The following is an 18,002-nucleotide window of genomic DNA, read 5'->3' on the forward strand; positions in this document are numbered from 1 at the left end:
TGGGGTTATTTGTGCATAATGTGGGACTTACATGCACAGCAGCACAGAGCAAATGACAGAAGTAAATATTCCTCCAGAAATTAAGTAACTCTGGTACTGAGTTCTGAGACATACACTGAAGTGACTCCATGATTTGGAGAAAAAAAAGGGAAAAAAGCATAATGCAGAATTACAGTGCAATTTTCATAATTATAAATTATATGGAAGAATTTGAACTGAGGTGGGTAAGTAATAGAAAAAAAACTGCTAGATCCCTAGAGAACTTATTCTATGAGAGCAGTATTTCTGTGTTCTGTGCTGTATTCCTTTGTGGATTGCTTTGTATCAATGATAAGGTTCAAAATCTATTGGGTTGTGATGTTTGGTGTTGAACTGGGCTATTGTGCAGATACACTGCTTCTCACCTCCATCTTTGGGTAGAAAATTGGTCAGTTTTTGTATATTTGCTGTTGGCAAAAGGCATTAATATTGGTGTTCTCCTAAACTGCTTATGTCTCTGTATTAGAGAGTATTTAGTCAGTGGTCTGAACAACTGCCCTGTTTGGAAAGCAGCAGTGATAATGCAGGTAGAGACAGCAGTGCACAAATTATGCTTCATTCTTTCTTCTCTGGGATTAGGAACTTTTACTGCTGGAAGTAAAAGTTTGGCTGTTTGGCATTATGTGCACTTTCCTGCTGGTATTTGGAGAGAATGGGGTGAAGTATTTCAATTCAGGGGTTCTAAAAATGCCTTTTCCTAAAGACAAAGCATTCTGTAAGATTAAATACAATTCTAGGGTAATGCTGTATCCTCTCAGATTATTAACAATACCTTCTTCTCCTGAGTAGTTTGCTTTTAAATCCTGTTTAATAAATAATACACAGATGGTGACAAAGGACTAAAGAAAGAATTAATAACTATGAACTGCTCTTAATTTGCTTTCAAAACCAGGAGGTATGTAAATTGTTTGCTTTCTCATTTATTTGCCCAGGTGATTGAATGGGTTTTGGAGAAGACTGGCAAGTAGAGGCACTGTGTGGATTCTATTCACACCTTCCCAGGAGCTGTGGAGACAGAGCACTTCTGACTTGAGAAGCATTTTGCTACCCAATGCACACACAGATCTGCACACTGGGAGGACTGTGGTCAGTGGAGTTATATGGACTCATTCTTCAAGCACTGGAGCAAGGTTGGAAACTTTTTATACTGAAAGTTTTTAATGTTTTTTTTTAATTCAAATGAAAAGAGGTTGTATTTTATATGTGTATTTATTATGTTTGTTAAAACTAATATAGCTTGACTTGATTTATAAAGCTTTGTATATTTTTCAACCAGTGTATTTGGTTTTTATATGAATAAATACTCCCACATATTTAATTTTGATAACTATTACTTTGTTTTTCCTTTTTGTGTGAAGATCTCTATTCTACTTCAGCTAGCTCTTGTATAAAAGCTGTTTACAGCATCAGCCATTGACAGTTTATATACTAATTAAGAATAGTTCCTATTCTGCAGGTGAAAACAAACACAATCAGAATTTGAACCATAATTATCTCTGTGTTGTAATATAAGGAAGAAAAAAGCATGGCTTGAAACATGGTCCAAGGTCCCATTAAAGAAAGTTTCTTTGTTTTACAAGCTGACTTTTCAGTATAATTTCCTGCATGCTCTTTGTAACACTCCTTAGAAAAGTATCTAAGGAGAGGTCTGAGATTTCTTTTCCTGGAAGAGGAGAAAATCAAAGCAATACTGGTAATGAGGATGGTGAGAGCTGGAAAAGAGCTGGTGTGCTATGCTGAAATGTAAGGAAAAAAAGTTTCTGGCTGTGTTGCAAACACAGTAAAATACTAAATTTGGCCTCCGTTTAATCTCTGGCATGTATCTGGCTGGGACTAATGTAATTATTCAAGTTAGTGTTTTGTTGAGATGTGGAGTTCGTACTAAGCTTTCTGTATTAAGGATTTCCTATTTATCATATAAACTAACAGGATTAAAACTGATAGAGATGCAGGGCTATTGTTTGCTATATTATCCCAGTAGGAAAATAGATTAAGCAATACAAATATAAATGAAATGTAATATTGTGAAAAAATAATTGAACTAAACCATGTGGAGGTTAGACTTAATACTGTAAAATCTGTGCTTTCTCTAAAGAGCCTTCCTGATTTTGGGACATTATTCTTTGCTTAATTCTATTTGGTGTAAAGCTAAGCCCTAAGGAGGTTCTTCATGTCTAACAGGATCTTGAGTTCATCTGTTCTGTTGCTTTGTTCCCAAGTTGACCAGTCCTGAACTCTACAAGACCTTTCCTGGCTGGGTGTGTACTTGGTTTAACTGAGCTGCAACAGGAGAGCACTGCAGTTGTTCTGCTGTGACAGTGGGCTCTAGTGAGTACTGTGTGCATCTGAGCCCAGGACAAACAGAACTACTTGTCAGATGGATTTCATTTGTCTGCAGAATGCCACACATCCACAGCATCCCAGTTTTAGTGATTTGGTGAAATAGAAATTAAATGAAGAGAGTTATTTAAATAATCATCTAATAAGTGCATGCACAGAATTGCTCCAATGTAATGATTACTGTGTATGGCTCATGTTTCTTTGCATTCTTTATAAAAACAAGAAAGTAATCAAGACATTAGCCTTTCCTAACATCTTATAGTGAATCAGGAAATGCTCTACTTCCAGAGAGAGAAAAGCTGTAAGCTGTAGCCTTATCTCTTCAGCCTGAATGCTGATACTTTTGTCTGAATACTAAAGGAAGCCACTGAGAGTTGTGTTTTCTACTTAATTTTGGGAAGTTTATATATTTGTAATTAGAAAAACTTTGTAGTTAATAATAATACCTAAGTTGATAAATAAAAGTACAGAAGCTCTACATTTCATAAATCCTTGAGGCTAGCTGCCATGAGCAAAGAAAAATACCTTCAGGAAAGTAATTAATAATTTGAACTGCTTTTCTTGTACTTCAAGTAGAACCCAATGCTTATTGGTTTAATTAATTCTGTAGACTCAAAGACTGGCCTGAAATAATCAGCAGGAAAGCAGTTATGGAAGCATAAGCATTTTGATGTATTGGTTTTCTGCACAGTTCCCAGTGCAGAACTAATACACTGCTATCCATGTCTCATTTGCTCTTTGTGTTAGTGGCTTTTTAGGACAAGTGGTAGCTGGTTTATTATTGTGGCTTAATAACACTGTGCCCCATTTGAGCTGTGATAACTGTCCCTGTCCATGCTGTTAACCTACAAAATGTAGGCACAATAATTTGATCTGGTCCACTGCAACAGCACTTCACCAAATTATTTTACATCTGCCATAGTTCCAAAACCCCACACTGAGAGTTCCTGCATCTTGGCTGATATGCTGTAACTTAAGTGATGCAGAATGTAACATCACCCTTTGCCTCTGAACTTCAAACTATTTTCTTGTTTGCGGCTGCTGAACCCCCCAAATCCAGTCTGACCTATGCATATTTTGGGTGCTTGCTCTCATGTTTTTGCAAATCAAGATATAAATCAAATTCACCATTACACATTTCTGGTTTACCCATAATCCATCCATCTATATAACAAGCACATAACATAACATAGCATAGCATAATAACATTATGCATTATATGTAAAAGCACATTATCCATCCATGTTATGTGCTTATATTCCCCACAGGATAGAGGTAAGACAGCACTGATGTGGTTGCAATTACTTGATGATATGATTACTTGTAATATTACAGCAATTAATTTTAATTACATTATGAGTATCACTGGGCTACCACAGAACTTAGCTTGGGTACTAATGCTTGCCCAAATCCACAAACTTCTTTGTCCTAGCTCACAGTTCTCCCTTGGAATTTGTTTTCTGAATTTGTTTCCTAATGCCTCTACTTATTTACACAAGCATAGAAATTCTTATGAAGGAAAAAAAAAGAATAGCTAATCCCATGTGGGAAAAGCAGGTGATGATGTTCAACAGGAGGTTGTCATCTCCGTTAAATATTTAAAATGTTGTATCCCTCATTCTTTTAAATAAAAATTTTGTCCTGGTTAGTCTGGGGATTCACTTTAAGCAAGCAGGCTGAGTTTCTCAAAATTCTGCAAGCATATTATTAATATCTGTTCTTTAAAACTGAGGTCACCACTGAATTCAAAAGTGTCCATAATATACAAAATTATGTAATATATACTGTATTAATGGTCTCTCTATATAGTAAATAGATTCAGTAACTAGCTAGATATCAATCTGCCAGTTTGACTTTTATGGAAAATAACATAAATTTAGAAATCAATGGTAGTTAATGATCTGGAGCACATAATTTCTTTAGGCTCTGATTCTGCTTCCACTGAAACCAAAGAAGCTCCAATTAACTTTTAAGCGTGGGTAAAAGCACACTGAGAATGCTCTCAGCTGGAAATCAGATCAGTCTCCCTTCCAATCAGCTGAGCTTCCCAATGCAAAGAGCTGGGTGGAGGAGGGTGCTGCCATGTCCTGTGGGAGGAAGAAATTGTAACACTCTGCAGAAGGAAAACACTTGTTTTGTTATTTGCAAAGGATTAATTCTAGTGGTGTTTGTGGTGCTGATTTGCTTTGTAGTATGTCAAGAGTCTTGCTTTGATTTCTAAAGTATCTTAAGAGAGATGCTGGTTCCATTTCAAGGGCAGGACTCTCAGAAACACCAGGATAATTCCCTGAACACAATCAGATCAGCTTTATTTTTTTTAACAAACACTTTACATTACATTTTTCCAATAACATTTTTGTTCCAATATGTATCCCAATCTTTCTCATGATGAAGCTGCTATACAAACTTTCTGATAAGACCATTCCATTTATAGTAATTATTTTGTGAAGAGAATGAAACTCTGGAATATCCCTTTTTAGGCTTTCCACAAAGCTGTTCTGTCACAACTTGGGTCAGACTAAAAGAAAAAAGCTTAAATTCCCACAGTTAGCTTTTCTATTTGGGCCACTAAGTTAAGAATTAAATCAAAGAAGAAATAAAAAAATTGTTTTCCCATAACCATTCATCAGAGAAAAAAAGGCACATGTTGGCCTCAGTCCTTGAATGCAGAAGATTGAGCAGAAATTTCTGCTTTTTCTTAATTTTTTTGTAAGTCTTCTGTTACCACCCAGTCCGGTATAAGCAACAGGAGAAAGCATTGCAACTTCAGCAGAGATGTCTGAATGACCTGCCCTGAAACATCCCTGTGAGATTTCAGGTTGTTTTTTTAATTTAAATTTTTAAGTCATTCCACCAATGCAATTAACAGTTCCCTCCAGTAACAGAATTCTTAATTGAAGCACTGAAGTTTAAAGGTATTTCTCCCAGCCCAAAACCAAAGGTCAGCCTTCCAGATAGTTTGTCTGGACACAAAGTAAGCTCACGTCACAAAAATCCAATAAATGACTTTATTAAATATATTCTTTTCCTCTAAAATATAAATATTCACTATACTCTTATAAATGTGGAGTAGGTTCATATTTCATTTGTCTATCCCATCCAAATATGAATCAGTCCAAAATCTGAAAATGAAGAAATATCATCTGTAATCATCATTAATTTTTTTCTATAAATATATATAATATGAATTTTCTTTGCAAACTGCTTAGTTATTCACTTAGACTTCATATAGTATTGAGCACCTTAGATTACATTTTGTGTAATTTAATTTGTTGGCACTAATGTAGGAATTTGTAATATTTACAATGCACATACATGTTAGGTATAACATTCCAGTGATTTGTGTTAAAAGGAATAAGGAACTAGTGCAGTATAGTTTACATATGGATTTAACCTACTCCTCCAGCACTTTTATAGGAGCCTGTCTCCAAATTTTTAGGTTTGTACTTTGGAACAGCAATAAAAATGTCCTGAACTGGTTTTTAAAGACTTGACACGAGAGTTTCCTTGGTAGGGTGACAGGAGCTCCTCTCAGAGCCCTGTCCCCCTGCGTACCGGCTGCTCTCAGCTTCCCTGAGCTCTCCCAGGAGGCCTCCCAGGAGCCCCAAGGAACTGCCACAGAAAGTTGTGTGACTGGCAGTGGTCACTAAATGGGAAATGTCCATCTGGAAACTACTGCTAGGTTAGGTAACAACGTTACCTCCTTGTTTATTTATATGAGGAATTAATTTTTAAGTGCAAGTACCATGATAATAAAAGTGCAGAGCTGGGTGGATCTCTCCTTGGCAGGGCTTTGACTGGTGAGAGGTCCTGGCAGTGGGGCTGCTCTTCCAATGGGGCACTGAGCTGTTCTTCAGTGATTATTTTCTGTATTTATGAATTCAGCCCATCATCCTAATATTTTAATTTGTTTTGATAAGTAAGATACCTATGGAAATCACCATGTTTTTATGCTTTGAATAGACAACATGACTTATGCTTAACTCTCAAACTTAGCTCAAAAACAACATGGAACCAAAATGTCTTTTTAATCTTCTTCTTTGCCAGCCAAGTGATGCTGAATTGAAATCTATGTGCTTTCTCAGGAATAAAAGAAATGTTGTAATATAAAAACTGAACATCCACAAACACTGAATATGTTACTTCCTGTCCTTCAAAGTGTGAATTTAGGGCAAAACTCTAAAAACAGACAAAACCCCACCCCTGTGTGAAGCTGTTCTTTTAAAAAAGGAAGAACAACATAAGTGGCATCTCTGTTTTGCTTCTTCCTATTCCCAGCAGATCATGTCATGCCAGTTTATTATTTCCTGGTATGGGCTGTGTGTGTCATCTCTGGTGCTGAAAGTCAGTTCCTGCCTGCTTTTTGCTGCTCAAGTAGCTGTGAACAAGGCTGAAACTCACTGAATCATGTTTTGAGTCAGAACAATAAGCTCTGCTGCAAAACAGTCACCAGTAAGGTGTGGGCATGGAGATGAACATCTTTTATTTCCCCAGCAAGAAACCTGGTCTTGTCAAGTCATGCCCACAGGAGCAGTTCCATGTCAAGGACTGCAGTTCATGTTCCTGCCCTGGTGTATGTTCCTCACTGTTGTGGAGCTGCTTCAATAAATTTTTCACAAACTCATAAAATCAAGTCTTCCTCCTTCCCTATGTTTGTTATTCTATGAAGACCACACAACCAGCCTGGTCTGAGCAAATGGGGGGACTCAGTAGGGGTAGGAGGACAGAATCTTAATATGGCTGTCTACTGGAAAACTGCCCTGGAGATAACCTGGCAGGAGCATCATCCCACCTCAGAATGGATTCAGGCAGCTTTCACCTGAGCTGGGGCTCCCAGATAGCTGAAACTCATTAAACTGTGGTGGGAAGTCACTATAAAAATGCATTCTGTGTTCATTAACAAAGGGATCTCCTGCCTGTGCCCCCTAAGCTGGCTCTCAGTACCATCCCTGTGGCTGGCCCTGCTTTGGCTCCATCATTGGGAATGTGGGTGACATTGGTTACTGCTTAATGTGAAACTGCTCCTGGGGGGGCCTCCAGCTGTTAGCTGCCCACAGCTGGATTGCTTCAGAGTGTCCACCTCAAAGGTTTGTATTTGCAGGCTCTGCTGGGTATTCATGCAACAGGTTCTGGCAGTGCTCCAAAAGAAAAATCTGTAAGTAGAGCACAGATTATAACTGAAAGAACTTTTAACTTCCAGGTGATGGAACAATTTTAAAGGATTTCCCCCCAACCAACCTTGGCTTGCATCACAACCAATAAGTGCTTGACTGCATAGCCCTTTACTTTATATAGACAAGTACATTGAAATAGGCACAATTTCTGCTTCTGAAACATTTACATGTATGGTACTACACGCTTTTACGGTCTCATATGGGATTTTAAAATCCCGTTATTTACAATGAAATCCCCCATCTTCCTTGTCATGCCATCTCTTTAGCTGGTCAAAATGAAACCTGGGCCTGGGAGGACTGCAGAAACGACCAATGGCCGGTGCTGAGTCCCAGGCTGGTGTCTGCTGCCAGCTAGGACACTGCTGCTGTTGACTGTACTCCAGATTAGTGTGGTTACCCCGTCTTTCTTTGCAGAAACAGATGGATCCCACTTATGCCACCAAGCCCAGTCTCGTGATCTTTGCTGACAGGAAGGAATGAATGATGAAAACAATTGGTTTTGGACAAGAATGAAGATCCAGTTGCTGAAAGTACAGAAAAAAAAATCAAGCTGAGAATTATAGCTCAAACAAGAAATCATTTATTGAGTACTCAAACTGCTGTCTGGTATTTTGAACAGGCTTCTATTAATAATAGCTCTTCTCTACACCATCTTGTTTTTCCTTTGCATTCAGCTGCAAATATTTGGGCTACTAAAACTAATAAGCATCTTGGAAGCAGGTGAGATCCTGGTGCCTCTGGCTTAGTATCACCTGGGTGAGCAGCAGAAAACTGAGTCAGATTCTGCAAGCACTTTTTGAAGAGGCTCAACCCAATCTTTTTTGGCCATTTCGGCCTGGGATGGTAGTGGGACTGCTCTGATGCCCAGTGCATCTGCTGTTGGTGCAGCTGAAGTACCTTCAGCCAGTGCTGCACAGCTGCTTCTCTGCTCTCCCAGCCAGCAGTGAGACTGAACTCAGACTTTGTTTTCCATAGCCATAGTTCAGCTGATCTCATCACATACTTGCTATAAGCATGACAGGCTTGTCAGTGTGCAGAGGCCCAACAACAGGGTCACATCAAAACAAACCACGTTTGCCTTTCATGGTGGTGCGTTCTGCCCTGCTCCCTCCCTTTTCCAGGCTGCACTGCAATCTGAGAAATGCTCGTTAGGCCTTGGCCTTGAAAAGCAGCACCTGGGCTCATCCCTTCTAGAGCTTATCAGAAACAGTGCCTGCTCCCAGGAACTACTGCTGTCTAAGGAGTTCCTGTTTTCTTTATCAACAACCTTGGAAACTGTTTTCCTTGCCTGGATGGCAAAACATTGCTGTTCTCACACTTTCAAAGAAAGTGCCGACCCAAACTGTGGCCAGGACAAAAACATTGTTATGACTAAAGCTGACTTTTTAGTGCCCCTATAAACAGCTGTTCAAAATGAGACCCTTTGAGCTCTCCTGAACTGCAGCAGGCTGTGACCAGCATCTCCCTCTGAGTGGGACCTCTCAGAGCTCCCTGACCTCTGAGGGGAATTTTTCACAGGTACCTTTCTTGCACTGACTCCTTCTGTCTGTGTGCATGCACCTGTGTATATGCTTTAGCAAATCCAGGAGACATGCTGTTTTCTTAGATGTTTAAGGACCTTCAATATCTCAGTAAGTTAGGCCTGTAAGTAAGGTTAAGTCATAAGTTGTAAGCTAAGTTAAAAGCTGATGAATGTTATTCTTCTATTGAGCAAGTTCAACTTTGAAGTAATAAGTTGGGTTAAATGCTGTTATTCCTCTGTTAAATTGTTAAGTTATAAGTTAAGTTAGGTATAAAGTTAAGTGTTGTTCCTTTTTAAACTTGTTAGGTTTAAGGTATAAGTTAAGTTAAAGTTCTGTAAAGTTTGAGTGCTATTAAGTTTTTAGACCATGTTCCTTTTTATCCTTGCCTTCACTATCCTTTTGATATTCACACCTTAACACACACACAAGCCCCCTGGATGGTTCTCAGCTCATTTCTGTTTTGATTGCTTGGATTTTGATTGCCTGGTTTTGTTGCTGCTTTGTTTCCTTGGTGTGCCTTAATTGTCCTGTAGGCAGTAAAGTGAATCTTGCCAACAAACTCTGTCACGCTGTTGCTAAGTATTAAATCTGGTTTTTGCCGATACCCTTGCTGGTGATTTTTTAAGCAATCTCAAACACTCATTTGTAACACCTTTCCAGCAGCCATGAATCAACTTTATTGACAGCTAGTAAGAAATTCCCTTCAAAGCCTGACAATAAGCAGTTTGCAGAGTATATGTTAACAAAGGTGATGTTTAGAATTAAGTACCCACCAAGTTTAGGAACCGCTGAAAAAATATGTGAGGAAAAATGAAGTTTACATTTATAATTAATGGATTTAAACTGCTCATTGGAATATGCATTGTGACAGCTTCGAGGCCTATGCAGACAGTTTGCACATCTGTAGCTTTCTTTTTTTCAGCAACTACATGTTCAAAAACACCTAAAACATAACTTATTGTCATAACATGGAGTTCTATGTGTACATTGGAATTAATAAGGTCTCATTTTGATGTTCTTTCACGCTCAATAATTTAAAAAAGTGAAATGGGTACATACAAAAATTTTAACATGTGGCTATTTAGAGGTACAGTTTGTTCTAAAATATGAAAAATATTTAATCTCTGTATGGTTTTACAATTTTAACTGTCTTTTTAGTTTATCTCCTCCTAAAGCCTGATCATTGTGCTGTGCTAGAAAATACAGAGTCTATATACTGGTACTGGAACTGGCACTTGCCAACTGTTGGAATGGAACAGAATGAAATAAAGTATTTCAGTTGGAAGGGGCCTACAGTGCTCATCTAGTTTAACTTCCATTATTGCTTTTCCACCCCCATAACCTGTAGGACAACCAAAGAGATGGTAACATGCATCCCTTTGCTCAATGCAGTACTTACAATTTCTCCATCTTTTTCTCCAAAGTCTAAATAAAGCATCCTTATCCCATCATCTGAGGACATTTTCAGTTTTTCGTAGGGATATTGTGCAATTATCTTGGAGAAGGCACCATCTTGTGGTTCAGTTGTAAGAGAGAATCCATGTTCATAATGGATGGTCAAGCGGCACTCCTGGCTTTTGTATGTGCAAGCTGGAGAAGAAATCAAGATTTAGTCTCTCACATTCTTAAAAGCAGTCTTCATGTTCCATCACACATCTACATGCTGACAAAAACCAATGTACTGAAGTTTAAGAAGGCTCAGACTGGTGTTTCCTCCTTCCAAACCTTGACAAAGTCACAACTGCTCTTCTTGCATCTGACAGACAGAGCCAGAATCAATAATCACAGCACACAATGCATGAGAAAATTAGGAGCTGTAAAGGTTTTCCCTAAAGTATTTTGACAAAGATGAAGACACTCCTGAGTCCTCATTAGTGTCATGGTAATTGAAAAAGGGCCCAGATAATTGTATATAACAGCTACTGCAGCAGAAAGTCTGCATCTTCCCCTCAGCTCTGAAACAGAGGCCACAATCCAAATTAAAGGATGAAGAGTTTTGGAGTTCACATCCCAAATTCACTATTCCATCACCTTCTTGGAGCAATTCTATCAAGAAGGATCCTTGGCAGTGGGACAAAAGCACTGTGATAAAAGAAGGGGCTGATGCCCTTCTTTTTTTGGAAAGAATGGCATCTGTGTCAGGGCGCTGAGGAGATGGACCTGTTCTGAGCTGGTTCCCCCTGAGCTCTCTGGCTGGTTTGCACATCAGAGGCCTCACAGAGCATCCTGAGCTCCCTGTGGGGCTGGGGCCCAGCAGCTGACAAGCAGCCACGTGGCTCTACCTGAGCTTTGAGAAACAAGAACTGCCCTTTGGGCATGACTGGATTTCTGCTTTGGCTCCTGCTCTCACATTTTCAGGAAATGAGTGGAGATAAAATTCAACATTAACAGCCCTGCCAACTGTAGGACTAGCAGGGGAAGGACTGCAAAGCCTGGGGGCACCCAAGAGAAAGGCCCAGCCTCAAACCCCAGAGCCACACCAGGCCTGCAGCTACCTGGCCAAACAGGGCATCACTCCAGAGCATCTGAGCCAAGTATTTCTATTCCAATTGATTTTGTATGTACAGAAGTGCTGAGAAGTGACACCCTGATGTTCAGGGAAGGAAATTACTACCCATCAAAATGTGGTTATTAGACTGGTTTGTGGTTTTTCACTCTCCTCTATTGTGCAGACCTGGATCAATAAATGACCAAGTCATTCTTGTGAATGTGCCAGTCCTCTTCTGTCTCCTACCTCTGCAGGAGAAACTCCTGCTAGGCTCACAGGAGTTTCCTGAATCTCAGAAAAATGCTCTTTTCTGTGTGTTTCTGGACCAACCTCTGACAATCACTCCTCTGTGACATGCAGGCCTACATGGCTGACTACAGAGTTGTTTCTGAAACAACGTGCTGAAAACAAACCCAAAAGTCAGCATGACAGTGAGTGTGTCACTGGACACAGATACCACAGCAGCTCGCACTGGCTCAGAACCTGACAGTATTTTAAACAAGTAGAATCCCTAGACATGCACATTCTTAAAGTAAATCACCTCCAGCCGAAGGAACCTGAACTGCCACAAGTGTCACAGGAAGGGTGTGAGGTGTGGAAATGGCAGCACTGCAGGTGTTACTCACATGTGGTGATTTCTGTGATGAGCTCTGCAGAATTGTGGCAGCCCTGCACTACACTCCTCGTCCACAGTGAGAGGTCTCGACTGGTCTCAGTCCTGAACAGGTGAGTCTCAATCCCTTGTCTTGTACCGGTTCGGGTTGCAAAAGACAAATCCACCCCTGACTTGGGTGAGCCTTTTCCTGGGCCAGAATGAACCAACCTGCAATTGGATTTGAAAACACATGAGGAAATTCCAACAACAGTGCACTGCCCCAAAATGCCCACCTGAGCACAGCTCTGCTCTGCATGTTCCTAATACCCATGGTTGGGAGCATGAGAACTCGCATCTCCTCTGTGTTCTGTCTCAGAAGAGTGAAGGTCCAAGGCAGTGAGCACAGGAACAGCTGGACACACAGGTAATGACATGGATGTCCCAAAATTACTTAATGAATTGTACAAAACATCCCTTTGGATGAGGAGCTGAGAGAAATCCCTGACTGGTCTGTGGTGATGGAATCTGGTCCACAGATACAAGTGCTGGCTCAGATGAGGCAGCTGAATCCAAATTCCATGGTGAAGCAGCATTTGCTCTAAACTTTAAACATCTGCCATCAAATTCAATGAGAAATAGTGTTGAATAAAGTATGAAGCTCTGTAAAATATGTAGATGCCAAAGTACTGTCTTGTACTTAGTTTTCCCATAAGAAACCTGTAAAATGCAAAATGCTGCAGCTACTTGTAATCTGAAATTCTCTCACACTTGTCTGCAATTAACATTTTTTTGCCCAGCATCAACAGCTGATCTCCTGTGGCCAGGAAAGATTTGTTCATCTGGGCAAACAGAAATAGCAGCGAATATTTTTGAGTGAGAAAATCAATATATCATAAAAATTAATTCTTCTTTAAATCTGCCCTTTTATGTTGTTTTTTTTTCCCCTCTAAAAGTATGGACAATCAACACAGGATTCACTTAGGGACACAACACTCTTATGTGTGAAAAAAATCATCTAGGGGAGCTCATCACTCTTTGAGATTCAGAGACCAACCCTCAGAAACAATCACAAAAGGAAATTTGCCTGAAAAACTTCTGTCTCGTGCCTTCTGTTTTTCTTTCTATAGCCAAACAATATAGTTCATAGTAGTCTATAAAGCATGTGGCATAGTAGTAGAACACTTGTGCTAAAGGAGAAAACATTAGATTAAACTAATCTACTGAATACTAATTTACCCTCAAATTGTTGTTTGCCATCAGCAAGAACAGTTACCTGTTAGCTGACACTGTATGGGTATGCCACCAAACAGGGATGTTTTAGCAGAAAAGAAAAAAGCAGAAAGGAAAGAAAAAGCACAACTTTAGCTTTTCAATTATTGAAACACCAGCCACAGGGCATCTGAAACTTCCCCCAATTCCCTGACAGTCTGTGCTGACATTTGGGATGCACACTGTGGCAAACAAATGCACCCCTCTTTCATACCCCACGAGAAGGTTTGCAAGATTTGTTCACACTCAAGTTCATGGAAACTTTATTTTATGTTCCCAAGAGCTCCTGGGAGGCGAGACACAGAATATCGTGGTCAGAGATGCCCTGCCCTGTGTATGGCCAGGACAAGAAGGGCTTTTTCCCCTCTGGAAAAGCTGAGTTAATGCCCCACTCAGCTTTGATACTCAGGGCCTCCTATCTCTACTATTGGCAGATATTGCAATCAGGGACTGAGTGGCAAACAAACAGCCCAAAAACTTTAATTCTCTTTCATTTGGTGTGAGAGGGTGAAAACTCTGAGGGGAAGCTACATCTTGATAATTAAGGCAGGAATCAGGGAGCTGAAATCTCCATTGCCATCTGCTGCTGTCTGTCCCTGGGTGGTCACACAGGCACAGGCACGGCCACTGCTCTCATGCTGCCTTTGGCTGCTGGGCTGTGGAAAAGCAGCCTGGAAAATCACATCAAGTTTGTCATTAGAAATAAAACTATTCCACCTTTTCCCTGGGTCATCTCCTTTATGCACTGCTCATCAGAAAAAATCATTTTCTATTACTTATGTTACTGAATACATAACAAACAGATGGTTCCAATGTTTGATTTCCTTCCAAAACACACAGCACCACCACCCACTCCCCCACACCTTCATGCTGTATTCATAGTACTGCATTGTAGGTTTTTCAGCATATGGATAGAATAAAGATATACTTTACAAATTAAAGTATGTGAACACATCCAACATGAACATTGATTCCTGCCTGCCTTTTCTTATTATCTCCTCATTACTAAAAATCCAGTCTCACCATTTAAAAATGCTTTCCTATCAGGCAACTCCAGATGATGCTTTGGAAAGTCGTGCCCTTAAACATGAACTAGACAAACATGCAGGAGGACATTTGATAGTATTTATGTACCAGCTAGCAGTACTCATGTATTTGGGTACAGGTAAAAGAATGCTTTAATAAAGTTGCATTAATGTGGACCATTTCATTTACATAGAAGGTATTTCATGCTAAAGACCACAGAGATACCTTAAAAGGCAAAAAAAAAAACCTTAGAAACCTCACAAAAAGCTTCCCCTCGCTCCTGCCTCCCATCACCGTGACCGCAGGGGAGGGGTGTGGTGTGATGTGTGCTGCACCCCAGAGCTGAAGAAGCACCCCAGGCCCGGCTCTGGTAATATTCACCCAAGCCCTGGAAGGCTCCTGTGCTCTGTGGAGGTTTCTGGGAGAATCTGTGAGCACCGGAGCCCGAGAGCCGAGCCCCGAGCGCCGCCAGAGGGCGGGAGAAGGCCGGGCACGGCCCGGAGTCCCTCACCCCTCACGGAGCGCTCGGAGAGCAGCAGCTGAAAACCAACCCCGGGGCCAGGGAGCGACTTCTGATCTTCTCTCATTTCTCCCTTCTCTCTCTGTATTTCGGGGACCTTTTTAACCTTATGCTTTGCGAACGTGTGACAGCAAGATGGATGTGTTCTGACATGGGGTGCTGGTGCAGGGTGAGAAGCACTGGGACCTGCGTCTCATCCTAATGCTATGGGAAGAGTTTCAACAATTTACTGCAACAGCCAGATCTAGTGGTCTCTGCAGAAAGGACAGTGAAACCAGCACTGGCATTCAAAGGAAGCCTTCAGCTGCTCACTTGAGATTTAGCTCAGAAGAGACCCTGTACACGTGCATCAACACTGTGAGAATCCCACTGCCGTCTGACCTTTCCTACGGCACCCTGAGTGAGCACTGAGACCTGCCCTGGAATGGCCGTGCTCCTCGGAAACCTGTGCACAGAAACCTCAGTTCATCTGCACAGAGGCACCCAGCCCGCCTCACTGCCTTGGGAAGATCAGCAGGGACTTGCATTGCACCCCATACACTTCTTGGGGCTCTCAGGGCACCCAGGGCTCTCTGCCTGTCCCTCCATCCACTGGCCCAGATGAGTAATCAGTGCCCAAACTCCTTCCCCATTTTTCCTATGTCATTAGCTATCAAACTGCTTTAATACTTTCTGGTTACTGACCTCAGCTGTACACAAAAGCTTCTTACCTGATCTTTAATCAGAGCCCAACATGGGCTGCTTTTTTTTCCCCCCTTTCCTTTCATATCTGGCTATGATAGATAATGGAATTTGATTGCAAACATATAAGATGTAATTACTTAAGCCCCATTCCCATGCTAGAGGGAGGCACTGTTATTCAGGCATAAAGAAACACTGAAACAGAGATTATGACAAAAAGGTCCTTGGAGTCAGGGCTGTGTGCCAGCTGCCGTGCCTCCCCATGCACAGATTTAAAGTAACAACTTAAATCTGATCTCAGTTTTATTTGAGCTATTATTTATATTCCATGCAAAGCTAGAAAAGACTGACTGGAAAATATTTTTAGTTCTTAAAGGCTTCCATAGGTTGTAGGCAAACTTATCAACAAACAAGAAGGGCATGTAGAAATTTTGCTGTTAAAGGACTGTGAGAAGATTGTAATTCTTCTACCAATTTCCAATTTTCTCTGCTCATTATGTCTTGGGTAGATTAAGCATGACTCTGTACAGTATCTGGCACTGAAGTTTTCCAGTTTCAGCAGCTTTTCAAATATGCATTAGCTAAGCAAAAATGTTTTCCCAAAGACTCATAAAAATCTGAAAGATGGGAGCAGCTAAGATTACAACATGTGCTCTGCAAACTTTCCAGGTGAAAAGTTCTAAATTGCACTGATCAATGCACAGAGGGGATTAAAAAACTCGTCACGAGGAGGGGAATCACTGACCGAGAATGAACACAGCAGTCAATACCAACAGAAAACCTGCTCTACTTTTTTGCTATAACTGTACTCAGTGTGGCAGATCATAAAAGCAGGACCCTGCAGAGTTTTAATCAAAAACATCCAAAACCGGAGGTGTAATAATTTAGGGAATCTGACAATTTATAGAATCTGCTGTATATGTGTATTTAGCACATTGTGACTGCGCTCTGAACTCCAAATTCTGTGTAGCTGCTGTCTTTTTCTCTGGCTATTACACTCAGTGATAGTAGTAAGAAATCACAGAAACAGAGTGGAATGGCTGTCAAGAGGTCACCCAGCAGATCCCCCTTCACAGAGCAGGGCTAACTGTGCTGTGTGTCACCTATCCTTCAATGTCCCAGTGATGAGGATCATACACCTTTCCCAGAGAATCTAAACCACTACCTTACCAATTCCCTGCCATAAGTGCAGTCAACTATGTCCTGTTGTGTTCAGAAGGGACCTGGAAAAGATACTCCCCTGTCCTCCTTGTGTCTTCATATCTGAAAACTATTGACATGTTTTCCATGAGCTTCTCTAGATAAAGCTACTAAGTGAGTATTCCCCTCCTGGTAGTGTTTCTATGTTACATATTTGCATTGCTTTCTTCTAGACCTTCCACAGTTAACTGGCATCTTTTTGGAAGTGCAATGCCTCTCATGAACATGGAGTATCATCCAAGGCTTTACTCCTTCTCTGTAGTTATGATTACTACATCTGCCTAAAATGTAACACTTCTGCTATAACCCAAGATGATTGTCTTCATTTTCTCCTCTCAAAAACACCTTAGATTGAAGCAATTTTATTACAGTGCTTGGGTGCTTCCTGGCAGAGCAACTACTTTGTTGCTCATTTCCACCGCAAAACAGCAGAGGTGATTATTCCCCAGCACTGAATTTGGCACCTGTCTTTTCTGAACTGCACTTTGGCTTTCTTACAGACCATCCTGGCTTTCTTTCTTCCCAGTCTGTACAGACCCTTCAGCAGCCTGACACATGTGCTGTGCAACTTCTCATTCCCCTCCAGCGTGAAGGCCAATGTTTTTCCACTCAGGAAAGCACTTCATCAGACAAGGAGATGACCATCCCCACCCAAGGCACGGCTGTCTGCTATCCAGTGTGGGCTCTTGAGAAAAAATAATTCAGTAACAGGGCCCAAGATGTGGACTTAGATTATTTGATGCAGTAAACTGGTCTCACTGATGATGGAAGCTGGTGACACTCAGCAAGGAGTTGTCTTTACACATGACAACGTGTGGCCAGGAAGGGGCAGGATGTATTACAGGACACCTAGTCACTTTAGGGAGGATTTGAGCCCATGTAAAAATGAAACCCTGAAAAAAAGGGGAGGAAATGCACCACTTTCTGCTGGGGTGCTATCGCTTCTCGGTCTCTAAGGCATAGAGACACAGCTGCACACAGGCTGCAATACCTCACCCAGCTCTCACTGTCCCTTGTCACCTAGAATTGTCAATGGCATCCAGCACCATACCATGCAGCAGGCTGCAAAGCTGGTGTCTCTCACCCATGTTAGGGTAACAAAGGGGGAGTCAGAAGGTGGCTTCCCACTGATGGAACACACCATCAA

At 41.0% G+C, this 18,002-nt stretch overlaps 2 protein-coding genes across 3 annotated transcripts in view; one reads left to right on the forward strand and one right to left on the reverse strand.

Moving 5' to 3' along the window:
- MTBP (MDM2 binding protein) overlaps window positions 1–2,252 on the forward strand; it is a 29,989-nt gene extending 27,737 nt beyond the window's left edge. For both annotated transcript variants that reach the window (XM_014263865.3, XM_026799669.2), the window contains exon 22: window positions 972–2,252. In XM_014263865.3, the coding sequence (XP_014119340.2) occupies window positions 972–1,007 (36 nt within the window). In that variant the 3' untranslated portion in view covers window positions 1,008–2,252. The remainder of the gene's footprint in view (window positions 1–971) is intronic.
- Window positions 2,253–5,373: 3,121 nt separating this feature from the next.
- Window positions 5,374–18,002, reverse strand: part of SNTB1 (syntrophin beta 1) — a 121,610-nt gene continuing 108,981 nt past the window's right edge. The window contains exons 5-7 of the mRNA XM_005479568.4: window positions 12,191–12,387; window positions 10,476–10,666; window positions 5,374–8,077 (exon numbers count right to left, since the gene is read on the reverse strand). Of these exons, the coding sequence (XP_005479625.1) occupies window positions 7,985–8,077; window positions 10,476–10,666; window positions 12,191–12,387 (481 nt within the window). The 3' untranslated portion in view covers window positions 5,374–7,984. The remainder of the gene's footprint in view (window positions 8,078–10,475; window positions 10,667–12,190; window positions 12,388–18,002) is intronic.

Source organism: Zonotrichia albicollis, chromosome 1 (genome assembly GCF_047830755.1).
Source record: "Zonotrichia albicollis isolate bZonAlb1 chromosome 1, bZonAlb1.hap1, whole genome shotgun sequence".
In the NCBI taxonomy this organism is placed as follows: Eukaryota; Metazoa; Chordata; class Aves; order Passeriformes; family Passerellidae; genus Zonotrichia; species Zonotrichia albicollis.